Below are 14,000 nucleotides of genomic sequence, written 5' to 3' on the forward strand. Positions count from 1 at the left end.
GCAATAAGACTCTTTACCCCAGAAGTTCACAGTCTAGTTTAAACAGACTGCAAACAGTGACAAAAGTGGGATTCTTCTGCTGTTACATACATACATACATATGTGTATATATATACATATGTATATAAAGATATATAAAAGTTAACAGCATTGGGAAGAATTCAAATAAGAATTCAAAAAAGGATATCTGTTCATACCTGTCTTCTTTCAATTACGCTGAACAAGGATAGCCTGAGATACTGCAGTAGGGGTGTAAAATTGTAAATTTGTTATACTCAGCCCCAGTCATTATTAGTGAGAAGAAGAGTTTAAAAGCCATTTGAAAGTGTGAAGTCTGTGTAATTAGGAAGAGAGCAGAGATCCAACTCCTCTTTCTGCAATTCAGATTTTTACACCTGAAGCATTGGCCTCTTCTATACCAGCAGGACTATACAGTGATTAATCAAAATCATGTAAGTGCAAGGTCTCTGCTAAATCACTTGTAAATTTCTAACTAGGCAGAAAATGTGGCCTACGTGTGCTCTTTATGTTGAGAAAGTGCCTAGAGCTTCACCACTTCATTGTATAAATGTTGTTCAGAAAGGTTGAATTCAGAAATGAAATGCTCATCAGTATGTTGCAGTATAAGGCATTCCAGAAAGATGTCATGAACATGAACTTTTTGGTCAGTGGGAGAGAGGGGGGCATTTAAGAAATTATTTTTAGAAAAAGGTGAGATCATGTATATTTGACAGATGTGATTTAAATGTAAAGGACTTGCATATTATTTTTGGCAAATTGATAAGTATTATGTCCAGTGCAAAATATTGAAATTCTTTTCTAATATGGAAACATGATTTTTAATATGGAAAATACTGTGTTCCTTCGTAAGTTTATCATATACTTTCACTCTTAGGGCTACATAATTTTCTAATATGTATTGCTGTATCTCAGATTTGATTTAAAAACAAGCTACAAAGTATAGCACCTGACTTGAACTATGGGAATGGGTATGTAAGCAAAGTGTTGAAAAAAAACCAGGTTTAAATGAAAGGATAGAAGTGACACAATATAGTTACTCAAACTGTAGAAAAATACAACATAGAGTATGCCCATCTTGGAATACTACTGGTTGGTGCTGGAAAAAATGAATAAGGAAACACAGCTAAAATGTCAACAACTTTTATAAAAATTCAAACAAAAAAACCTGTGCCCATAAAGTGTACCAAACTGTGGGGTTTTTTAATTATATTACATTAATCTACAAATTTCTGCCTTCTGTTATCTGTTGCACATTTGATAGCTGAGATCTAGCTCTTATATAAAGCAAGGTAATATTTTTCTTTTATACCAGTAATGCTAAGTCATTCCTCATAGAATGCATGTAGGTTTATTGTTATTCCAACAGTTTTGTTATGAGCAAAATAATTCTCTTGCAGAAAAAATGCTATTTGGCTGATCAAGTGCTTAAACACATTCTTCCCTGTTGCAAAGTGTCACTTACCATCTACAGGTAAATGTGGTTGGTAGGTTAACTAGATCAATGTCTAGAGACCAAGTGTGTAGTTTTTATCTCTAAAAAATAGTTCTAGAAGACATAAAAACAAAGTGCTTTTCCTTTTTTGCCTGTAAATTGTACTAAGTACTTCTACATCAATCCATGTGAGAGTTTCTTCATGAAATATGTAGTGAATTCAGATGTGCTAGCTCTTTTCCATTTCTCTTAACTGTGTAATGGGCTTTTAACGCTTTTCTTAAAAACATTTTGCTGCTGAGAAGGCTTCAGCCATGGATGAAATTGCAGAAATTTTTCCTTTTTAAAGCATAAGTGTGTTCTCTCTTCTGCCTCTCTATGTTTTGCAGCTTTCAGTTCTGAGCACTGAAATGTTGAGGTTCTCTACAAACCTGTATTCTTCTTATGTCTGTCTTCTTGTGATAAATGTTTCTTTCTGTAAACTGAATCAAGTGTTATGACTGTGGATGGGATTTTCTATATTTGAGCAAATACTGATTCTCCCATCTTCCTTACCTTTCCGTAAAACGTGTGTTCCAGTAAAATGAATGTTTTTGTCAGCATTTTTTTCCATTCTTTTGTAGCTTCACACTGTTATGTGACCAAGCATTAGCGTGACATTCTTCTAACTTCATCAGCTTTTCTCACAGAAAGATACCATCTTCTATTAATGGAAATATTGCAAGTAGTACAGTGAGAATGGACAAAAGCGTACTACATATGCTTTGCTAGCTGTTGTTTATTTTTCCTGATGCAAAGATTCTCTCCCTTTTTGAAAAAAAAGTAGAATTTTCCTACTCAGAGTTTGTTTCTATGATAGTGTGTTCCTTTTTAAACTATCAGAAAAAAAATAGAAATACATCAAAATGTGAATATTTCCTTCTGATATAGACATTATTTGAATTGTAGTTTTCAGAAAATTTCAAACTCAGTCTTACAACCCTGGCCACTAAGTGTACTCTGGTTCATGGAGTGGAGTGTTGGAGAAAGGTCACAGAGCTGTGCATATCCGCAAATGCCGGTTGACCAGCCTTCTACTGGAGGGCAGTTATTGCTCAGTCTTTATTTGCCCATGTGGAAGTGCTTATCGCAGAGCTGATGTACATCCATGTTAGCAGAGTCGGGAAATGCTACTTTCTTTCCCCAGCACAAAGATTCCACAGCCTGGGTAATCCTTGCTTTAGAAGATTTGCTTTTGAAGGGATGCTGGAAATTTCTACAAGAGAAAACCTGCACATTCCCTGTATTCACTTCCTGAAAGCAGGAAGATTACCTTTCAGCACGGAATCACCTTACTGTGCTGCCTTTCACTGGATATAGTCCTGAACACACACACTGTCTGAAGGCTTCTCTGTCGGAAACAGGGAGGAGGTAAATTTCATGTAACTCCCCCCTAATTCTCTTTGGTCATTCTTGTATTCAAAAATACTAGTAAGGCTACCATGACATCTAGTGGATGGTAAGGGATTTTGGGTAAGATTTAAAAAGCACTTAGCAGTCTAAAATGCTGAAATCTGAAAGAACTGAAAGAAAAATCATAACAAGGTGGGAGGAAAGAACAGAGGCCACCTAGAATGCAGTTCAGGGTAAGGTTTTACGCCACCTCTTTCATGTCTAGATATTAGTTGTTTTTCCAAAGGGGTGCCACTTTCTGCAGCTCTTGGAAGAGTCTCAGAAGTGACCACAGCTCTTGAAACTGTGGTCTTAATGGGACTGTGCTGCAACTCCTGCAGGGCTCATGGAGAATCAGGGGAGCTTTGGGAGTTTCTGCCTAGATCCAGTGCCTGTAAACATCCTGCCACACACCACTTATTTAGAAGAATCGATACTATTGTATTCTGAAAGGGAAACCTATCCTTTAAGCAAGTCAAAACCTATTGGACATAAGCGCGTGAATAATTGTGTAATCTCTGCAGCTTTCAGAGGGCCATCTGTTGAGGGTACTTCCCTCTGGTTTCATGACTGTCTGTACTTCTTAATAAAGAATCACCCTTGTCCTGGTCTCCCTGTTCAATACAGCGATGTGATCCTGAAGATTGGTCGGTGCATTATTATATCCAGATTGGTCATTGTAGCTTTGTCTGAAGCTTGAACACGGACAAAAAAGCCTAGGATCCAGCTGTACTATCTCTTTTTCTGAGCTTTTAGTTATGGTGAGCCCATTCAATCCATACTACACTCTTCGTTGTTTTAGTCTCTGTTTAAAAGATTTGAATGTAACACAGGAAATTCATTAAAGCCCATTTACAATTAAGAGCTACCCAGCAATACAGACAAACAAAAGCAACAGAACAAATCGGAGTTTTCAAAGTATTTTCAGTGTGATACAGTAGGAATACTAACAAATGCTAGCTTTGTTGCTCTGTTTAAGAATAAATGCGTTGCTGGACTTCTTCATCTCTCATTTGGTTTCTTCTTCATTTAGTTTTTTCTCTCATGGTGTTGTGTTTAATTAAATTTAAAAATACATCTAGGCTGATGTTTGAAATTACGCTATCTTCATATCCAAAGAAACTTGTTTATCTGATCATCTACTTTTAATTTGAGAATAATACTACCAGGTTTTGTTTGGCAGTTGTTTGAGTTAGTAAATCTGGAGGAGACTGAAAGACTTTTTAATTCTACCTGTCAATGGATGAGAAGAACATTAAATTCTTATTAGTGTATGTAATTAATGATGCATGAGTCAGAAAAGAGTTTAGTTTGATATTTGGAGTTAAGTTTACAATTCTAAAACTGGTAAACAGAAATCTAAGCCAAATCCAACAGTAATACCATTCCTCAAATCAAATGTTAATCCTATATCTGTATATGTTTTTCCCCTAACTGTAAGATAAAGACTGGCAAGAGTCTAGTTCTAAAACTTTACGCTGCTCAAGTAGCTTTTGCATAGGTTCAAAACCACTGAAACCAGTGGAGCTGAGAGGAATGAGATATAAAGTGGGGCAAAATTTGTTTGAGAACCAGCAGATGAATAAAATTCCAAATTAAGGGCAGGAAGGATTAGCCAAGATGCATATATAATCTTTAAATTCATGATAGCATTATGACAAATAAGTAAAATTAAATGAAGCTCTAGTACCATTCCAAAAACTTTTAAAAATTAATCAGTAGATTCAAATGATCCTCTGTATTGAAAACTTTTTTCTACCTTGACCTGCAGTTTGTCACATTAAAAGCATGTAATACAAAACTGAAAGAGGTAAAAATATGCATTTTGCCCAGCAGTTTGATAGAATCTTACAACTGGAAAAGAGAGGAGTTCTGTCTTTTTAAAACAACAGGATAATTACCACTTTGTGATAGTCTGGACACAGCATCTTCACTCGGAGTTGCTACAGAAACAGGAGACAATCAGGACCAATTAGGTCCCAGAGATAGTTATATATTTCATTTTCCTCAACAGAAAACTGTTGGGTTTTGACAGAGAGGAAAGGGAAAGGGCTCTAAACGCTGATTTTTCTTATCAGTCACACAGGGCAAACTTTGATGCAGCTTTTCCATTCCTGGCGTGTCACAAGCCTCAAGCCAAGTACAAAATGTTGTAGTAGGAAACAGCTGCTTTCCAAATCTTTGTGGAGTCATCTGTCATGTAAACACCAGGCGGCCAGAGACAGTGCATCTGCTGACAAATCACTCTCTCTCTTCAAACCAAAGAAGTATCTCGAGGGATAGTTCTGGGGTTGTTGTTATTAGCTGGATAAAATGGACTTATGCCAAAGGTCCCTTCAGCTTCTTCAGTAGGCCACTCAGAAACTAGTTTCTTTTACTGACGTCTGATGGATGCACAGAGGTTTTCTTCTTCAGAAAGGTTAGCAGCATCTGTTGGAGGTCATTCTTAAAATGAGACAAAGACTGCATAGCAATCTAGATCAGTTTTGATACAACAGATGAAGTTAGAGCTTCCCCAGTTAGGGGCTCAGGTATTACACGTGAATTTCTGTTGCCAGCAGTATTTTGAAAACTCAGTAAACTGTATACCAAAGTCAGATCTTGACACAATTTGACGTTGAAATATCAATGAGAAGAAGTGTTACATCACAGACTTTTGCGTGACATGAAGACTGGTGCTGAAATTCAATGTCAAGCCTCTGTAATCTGGTTCAAAGTAATTTTTAGCCAAGAGAAACAAAGTGAAAGAACTTCTGTGCATCCAATAAGCTGATGCCCTTCAGGAAACAATGCAACTGAATGAAAATGTGAAAATGTCAGTGTCGCAGTAAATTCCCTCCTTAAGGAAAATTACACCATTTGATCACTAGTGTGTCTCCTGTGAGAATCGTGATGGGAACACCAGCAACCATTCATTACAGTAAGCAAACCCAAAGCTTGAATAGTTTCAGATCCCTAAATCTATGCTTTACTAGAACACAAATTGCCCCACCTAAATTGAAAATGCAGCTCTTCTAGGAGAGATGTTGAAATAGAGGTGGGAATACAAATCTGTCCCTGTGTCTTGCGTGAAAGGTCTTTTGGTCCTGCTGTGTGGCCCACAATGATCACTGGGTTCCAAAGATGCAGCAACCTCTTTGCTGTTCCTCTGGGTCATTAGGAATTTGTCTGGGCTTCGTTTGAAGCTTAGCTGTGCATATGCTGAGGGTGGAGAATACAATACTTACACTGAAAAATAAGACCGCAAAACCAAGTAAAAGCCAACAGCTAATACGTGCATATGAAATAAAGATGTGTTTCCATAAGTTCCTATACTTCCAAGAAACAAACTGATTCATTTATACATGCTGTATTTGTGAAGCCTGATTTCGAAGAGAATTGGGCAAGGGTTTCTTATATCACAATAAAATCACAAACCGATAATCTTTAATTCCAACCTCTATAAAACAGCGAGAGTTAAAGCCACATTCTCTTTTTTTGTTCCCATCGCTTCTCCCCATCATAGAAATGAAGGGAGTAATAATTATGCCCACATTCTTCTTGCTTCTCATTACTTTTTTCCCCGTATCCCCCTATTATTCCCTATATCGTGGACTTTTCTGTGGAAGTAGTCATAAGAACGTTTTGAATTTTTATGGAATTTCTTAATAGTATTTCAACCAGACTTATTTTGGAATTCTCTATTCTGAATGTGTCTGCATACTTTTCAATATGGAGCCACATCTGATTATATTGCTACGCATTCTACTGGAATCAGGCCGCATACCAATTGACTAGCCTATATAATTCTAATGTAATAGTTCTAATAATTTTAATTCTAATTTACTGTTCTATCATCTATAACTTTATGAAAAGTATTTACTGTCTAATAAAGGATGAAAATAATAAATTGCAGTCAGGTTTAGTATTAATCCTAGTGAATCCCTGTTTGATTTCAGTGATGATTCAGCAGTAGCAGTTTTTGAGATTTATAAGTAAGTTGGTTTCAATCTTTTAAAATATCCTTCAGTAATGTTGTATAAGCACACATTTTCTGACAAAAAGCCCATGTTATAATAAATTGAATACCATTAAGAAGTCCTTTTAAGTATTATTTCTGTACAGTAGCATCTACTGCTCAAGTTTGTAGTGTTGTCAAAGCAAGAAATCAGGTTTTCTGTAGCAGGGCTTTATTCTATTGTTATGTTGACTGAAAATCATCTTATTTTCACACTTGAAGTCTTTCTTGATTAACTCTTAAATCTTTTCTACTCTTTTTTCCAGGACTGATTGTTTAGCTAGCTGTCCTATAATTACATGCTTTGGAATAATGATGTGATACTTAGACTTCCAGATTTATAAAGTACTTGTGTATTTCAAGTTTTGTTAAAAATCAATAAGATATTTTTATTATATATTTAATATTGTTGTGTGTCATTTTAGAAGATGTAGAAATGTCAAATACATATAACTGTACTAAATATAACTTTTTTTGGTCTGTGCATGACCTTCTTTTTGCCAGTAAGATCTACATATTTAATAGTGAATTTCTTTACACAACATAATTACTGTTTTGATTTCACAATCAGGAAACGTGGGGTGCTGAAAGATTGCTTTGGGTGAGGTAGCCTAAGAAATCTGTGACAAATCTAAATACTGACCTCAACTGGAGAGTTTTAGTCTAGAACCTTCAACAAAAGTTCATTTTAATTCCATCTGTTTTCCGAATCTCTGGAAAACTTCTAAATTTGGTGAAATCACATGTATTAAAATCGTTAGCCCACCTTAATACTTCTAGTTACAAGATCAGTTTGACAGCAAAGCAAGACCAGTTTCTCTCTTGGTGAAAGAAATCTGTTATTCTGCAAGTAGCAGGGGCCAACTCTCATTTTTTTTCTTTCTTTTCTTTTAACAGGGTAGACCTCAGAATATAGCTTTCTAGAAGTATTTGTACTTGGAATTTCTTTTTAGTGTAGAACATTACTAACCTTTCTGCTTTAGGCGTAAAATCTAAATATATGTTATGTATATTTCTTAGTTGTACTACAGTGGTGCCTAGATGCGTCCCAGACATGCTAGAAACAGATCATTTATTTAGCAAGAGATCATTCCTGGCTTTAACAGCTTCCCTCCTAAACAAACCCAACAGATGGGAAAGGAAGCACAGAAAAAACAGGTGGATTTATTCAGACTGGCACTATCAAAATCCAGCACAGAAATTGGAGCTGTTAGATGCCAGTTTGTTGTCGTGTCTGCTGCAGTATGATGCCTCCTAGTGTTATGTCCTTGCATAGAAAATTGTTGCTTGTGACTCTTACAATTTTAATAAGATAATTTGGGATATTCCACAATAACGCATCTTTATGTTTTGCCTTTTTATAGATTCAGGAGTATGAATAATATTGTCCTCTTTTTGTATTTTGACAAAGTATTATCTAAAAGTTCCCAGCTATAAGCTTCCAAGCTGCTGTGAAAATCCGTGCTGTTTCCTGGAGAAAGCCATCTTCTTGACTGACCCGTGCCAAAAAGGGGAAATTAGTCATGCTGGACTTGAAATTGTTCACACTTCATTTCTGATAACTATATTATGTGCGTGTGTGTGCGCGCCTATCTACACCATTCATATATATATGTATATACAAACACACAGGCATTTTAATATATATATATATGAATGATATGTATGATGTGTGTGATCAATAATATTTCGTATGGAACATTTACTTGGCCGTGTGTTTTTATTTTTTGATTTTCATTAGCAATCAACACTAGCATAAGTGGTACATTAAATCTTTTTTTTGCTGGAGACTTTCAGGAAGAGTCTTTTATGTATGCACCTCGTTCTGAATTTTAAGAAAAATAAAAAGTATTTTAATATAAATATGCCTTCGTTACAGACTAAACTCATTTTCTGCCCTTAAGCAGTGAAATTTGATCTTTAATATTATGTGTTTAAAATGCTGGTGATATGTCAGAGACACAGCCGACTGATTGAGTCCTTGTGTAACATCTTTTCTAATAGTAATGCAAATTGGTGTACTTAATGATTTCTTCCCACAATTATTTGCCCTAAAGGAGAAGAGAAAACAGTTGGATAATTTCAAAAGCATTCAGCTGCATAATATACGAGCATATAGTAACACTATGTTGAAGAGATAATGCTATCCTGTATGTTCAAAACATAACACAGGAAAATGCATCATTCTGTTCTGTGTTCAGTAGTTTATATACTAAGTCAAAGCAACATGTTCATATTTTTTTCCAGACAGTTTTCAACTTATTTTTCCCTGATCAAATTATAATTAATGTTCTATGTTTTACTCTTCCTTCCTTATCCCTTTTTCTTTTACTTAGTTGATTTCTGAATGTTTCCCTTTATTCCTGTGATCTTTTCTTCATAGCGGCACTGTCTCGGTGAAGCTTTGCATAAATCTATCAGCAATGTAAGTGATTTGCACTTACAGCTCGTAAACAGGGCATGTTTGCACTAATAAATCTGCATATCCTGTAGTACTGCTTTAGAGCGTTAGTCTATGAAATAGAAGACATGGTAATATTTGAGAGGAGAACGTTTGCCGCTAGTTATCAAAAGCTTGTGTATTGCATCCATTCATCTGTGTAAATGTATGTATCAGTGGACATCAAACACTACATACATGGTCATAACATAAGCAGCTTTTTTATGTGATAAAGCAAGCAAGCTTGTGGGCAGTGCAAATGTGTATTGCAGAGCTTTCTATAAAGCATGAGATTGATGCTGTATTATAATTTGCAGCTTTGCAGTGCAAGTCATAATTGTAGCCAAAATATTCCTTTTTTCTATTTTTTTTGTTTTTAAAATTCTTACCGATGTTTCTAATGTGCTGAAAACCTTGGATAAAAGGATAAAAAGAATAAAAGGGATGCTCCAAAAGACATGCAAATGGAGGCACTAATGTTTTCAGAAATGTGCTCTTAGGAATATCAGTATGTGTACTGAATAATAAAAATAATGTTTAAAATTATGTACTCTTCTAAAAATAACTGTCGATAACAAATTTGTAATATTTGATGCACTTTCAACAACAAAAAAATCATATTATTAGAAGGGTAGACTAATCTGACTTGGTCATTAGAATCACTTAATCTCATTGTCCTTTATTTTCTGTAGAGTCTATTGATGCAAATAGGCATCTGCAGACATTGACTCATTTCAGGCTGTGGTTTTGCAGTCCCTTTAATCTGGTGGAAGTGTGAACTGCTCTTGAGAAGGTATTCCTGATCTCTTCTAAGGTGGCTTCCTGGCCAGATGTCAGATGTCTTTTGGTCATCTCAGTTAAAATGTTTTCTGCATTTCCAAGAAAGAAATGAAAAGAACATTGTTTTGCCCTTGGCCTATGCTAAAAATGTTTACAAATGATATTCTGAGAATTATCAGAATTTGGAGCAGGAACTTAAGTGAGAGAAATTTAACTCCAAGTCAAAAATATCTTTTTTTCATGTCATCTTCATAAAAATTTGGCTGAGATACTGTGATTGACTCCATTTGAATGTTATCATAAAAGGCTTTTTAGACTATGGTGATTAAATTAGCTGAGGTTCTGCAGGACTGAGCAGGACTTTCCCTAGAACTGTACCTCCTGGTGGCCATGATGAGCTGGACAGGGCAATGATGACAAACCTGAGGGACAGAAACATGCTGAAAGGGACAAGTAAGAGTGGATGGAACATCTGTCTAGTATCTCAGTGTTTCTGCCACAGGTGCTCAGAGGAGGAGGAAGGGGATCTGAGTGAGTATTGTGGAATTTCCTTCATATGAGATTTTTAAGCAGTAACTTGTGTATAGAGTTCCCACCTAGGGCAAAGAATTGGGCTGAATAATCTCTTAAGACTCTCCTAACTGCATGTCCCTATGATACCAGAAATGGAGTTAAGAAGAAGAAAAAGAGCAAAGGAGGGGAGGAGGAGGGAGAGAGATACTGGAATGTGGGATAGATGGAAGACAAAGAGTAGAGGAGCTAGAGCCAAGTCAGACTAGTGGTCTCAGGGACACAAACAAAAAAAAAACAACAAACCTGAGAGTTTATGGATGGTGGTTAAATGGGAGTAGAGATAATCTAAATAAGTGTAAGAGTTACCTAAAAGCATGGGGAAAATAGGTGCCCAAACAGGGTCTCATTTTTGCTAGCTGTAGTGTTGCAGAGAAATAGGAAAAGGTGAGGTTTACAGGTGAAAAGAGGGGAAGTTTTTCTATAGATAAGTAACTGGTTGAAAAATAGGTAATAAATACAGCATTACCACAGTGAACATAAATTATCAGTGGAGTTACACTGACGTTCAACAAGTTTTCTTTTGCAGGTTGTTTATGAATAAGTAAGGTGGGGAAGTTTGCAGCTTATAAAAAGTTATTCAGGGTCGGAAGGACAAAGACTGGTTGAAGAATTATAGAATAGTTGTAAAAAGCCAAGGGACTTGGCAATAAAATGGCAGATGCAATTCAGTTTAGATAAATGCAAAATGATACACGAGGAAAAAAATAAATTCTAACTTTTTGCATAAAATTATGAACCTTACCTTGACTCATTACAAGTTGAGAGTAGATTCGGGGATTATGATGTATAATTCCATGAAAACTTCACTTGAGTGCTCAGTAGCAGTCACAAAAGCAAATAAAACGTTAGGAATATAGAAATGAAAGAGAGAACATAAAACATAAAACCACGTCACTCTCATTTTAAATACCTTATGTTGTTTTGGTTTCCTAATCTTAAAACGAAATAGTAGAAAAGGGGCAAAAGTAGGAGATGTGCGATGATGGATATGAAATAGCTTTCATACAAGGAGTGACCCATTAGACCAAAACTGTTTAATCTGGAAAAGACTGTGAAGAGGGATATGATGGAGATCTACAGAAACATGCATGTAATAAAGTAGATGAAAAGGGAACTGGTTTTGACTCCTTTCCATTACATGGCCGTTTGTACTGGCATGTCTATAAAAGATCCAGAACTTGCCACAGGATATTGTGGGTACTAAAAACTTACATGGATTCAGGTCGTCAGTGTACTTTATGGACCTTTTTCCCATAAATTTGACTTTGGAGTAAAGATCCCTGCATTTATGTTCAGATATATAGTTCAGATTACAGAACGTAGCATAGGCCTTCGCTGTACTCCTTCAATTATGGCTAATCTTCAAATGTATCTGAAGTAAAATACGGTTGATACAGTGTATGTAGAAGACAGAGTAAATATGCCCAGACACAAAGACCTGATGAATTTGAAATGCAGCGAGCCATGGTCATTTCATTCAAGTTAATTTGCTGCCTTTGTTTTAATGCTAATTTTACTTTAAATATAGCTTTTTCTTTCAAATCTGCTTAAGCTGTGTCCTTCTGAAAAAAAAATAAAAATGTTCATGCTGCAAGTTGTCCTTGGTATGCTGCTATTAATTTTTTGTTAAGTGGTGGGTTTTAATGTTCTGTAAATCAATAAATTGATGTGCAATGTCGTTATTGATTTGGCATAATTAATTTTAAGATATGCTGAAGCAAATGACACTATCAGACTTTCATTTATAATTCAATTTTATGTATTGCTCTGAGGCCTGAAAAGTATCCTTAATGATTCAAATTCTTGGGCACATGGCAATTTTATTTTTCCTTCCTTTGAAGGAAAAATAAATATTTTTTTTTGGTTAAATCTTGTTTCCAGAATTGGAGGATGTATCTCTCTTATTAGGCCCTAAAGGGAACACAGGTTTTGTATTTTCAGTCTGAAAAGATGCTGTCTGATGTGAAGAACAAAGTATAACATTATTATACAAAGAAAACGAGACTTTTTCAAAGAGTAAAGTGTACTCTAATGTATTAAAATGCTTGTTGGGTGAAAAGCATCATTTGTAAAATCAGATATTCCTAAGAAAATCAGTATTTGTGACTGAAATTGCTTAGTTATTAGATCTTGAAAACCAGCAGAAACATCACTCTCATAGTATTACTGAGCTAACAAAGAAAAAGGAGCAGGGGGAATCCATCAAGTGTAACGTTTTATTTGTGATGTAGAGTGGTATGCTACCATTTCTTTTTAAATGAGAGAACTACCAATAAGATAGGACCATATCATATCGAAAGATACAAAAATCCACCAATCTAGATGTCACAGGCTATCCTCCCCTATCAACTGAAGCATTTCCTTACAGAATTGATGTGACATTCCCCTGAAGAATAATTTAAACAATAATTGTTTGATCTCAGACCTTGATAGTGTCATTTTTATTGATATTTATACAAAACCTAGAAATAAATTTTGATAATTCAGCCATGAAAAATTGTATTACAAGGTAGTGCCGTAGTATGAACTGACAGATGTCATAACCCTTAGAAAACTATTTAAATTTAATTACTGTATCTCTGAGATATAATATTAATAACAAATTCAGTAGGTGGATGACATTGCTTGTCTCTCTTTTAGTAAACGTCCTGACTTTAAAATTTCAAGTGTTTTCTTCCTTTGAATGTTTCTTTTTTTTTTTCAGAGTTGATATTAGTATTAATGACTAATGGATATTTGCTGTTCTGTTGTGGGTTAGATCTCCTTACTGAAGCAGAATCTGGAGATGCAGCTTTCCCAGTCACAGAGCTCTTTGCAACAGCTACAAGCCCAGTTCAGTCAGGAGCGACAGAGGCTGACTCAGGAGATCCAGGAACTAGAAGAGGAGCACCAACAAAGGCATAAGTCACTTCAGGAAGCCCATATCCTTGCCTTTCAAAACATGGAAGAAACAAAGGAGCAAGAACAAAAGGCATGTTCATAAGGATATTCTGAATTACTAGAGAATGTTGCCATTTTAGCAATTTATGTATGCAGCTGGAATTAGTAAAGAAAAGGATCTCCATAACTCCTAAATTTCCTTTTCAGTTGACGTCTTATAGTAACATTTTTATCCAGTTAAATCTGATTAAGACATATTGAAAATCATGTCTAATACTGGCATTGTTTCATGTCTTGCTTTATACTTTACCAGTATATGCATATACACAGGTATATATATATATTTAAAAAATTACTATCAACACACACATTTCTTTACAGTAGTTTGACGTTGTTATCCATAACATATTCTAGTTTTGATTTGGAATAGATTTCTCTGTGTTTTC

The 14,000-nt window shown here is 35.4% G+C and overlaps 1 protein-coding gene across 10 annotated transcripts in view; it reads left to right on the forward strand.

Annotated features, from left to right (window-relative positions):
• FAM184A (family with sequence similarity 184 member A) overlaps positions 1–14,000 on the forward strand; it is a 73,949-nt gene that overhangs the window by 43,681 nt on the left and 16,268 nt on the right. For 6 of the 10 annotated variants that reach the window (XM_074580862.1, XM_074580864.1, XM_074580865.1 and 3 more), the window contains exons 10-11: positions 9,265–9,306; positions 13,433–13,645. In XM_074580862.1, coding sequence (XP_074436963.1) covers positions 9,265–9,306; positions 13,433–13,645 — 255 coding nt within the window. The remainder of the gene's footprint in view (positions 1–9,264; positions 9,307–13,432; positions 13,646–14,000) is intronic. The other 4 variants (XM_074580863.1, XM_074580867.1, XM_074580870.1 and 1 more) reach the window with 1 other exon arrangement.

The sequence above is a fragment of the Larus michahellis genome, chromosome 3 (assembly GCF_964199755.1).
Source record: "Larus michahellis chromosome 3, bLarMic1.1, whole genome shotgun sequence".
NCBI classification, from domain to species: domain Eukaryota; kingdom Metazoa; phylum Chordata; class Aves; order Charadriiformes; family Laridae; genus Larus; species Larus michahellis.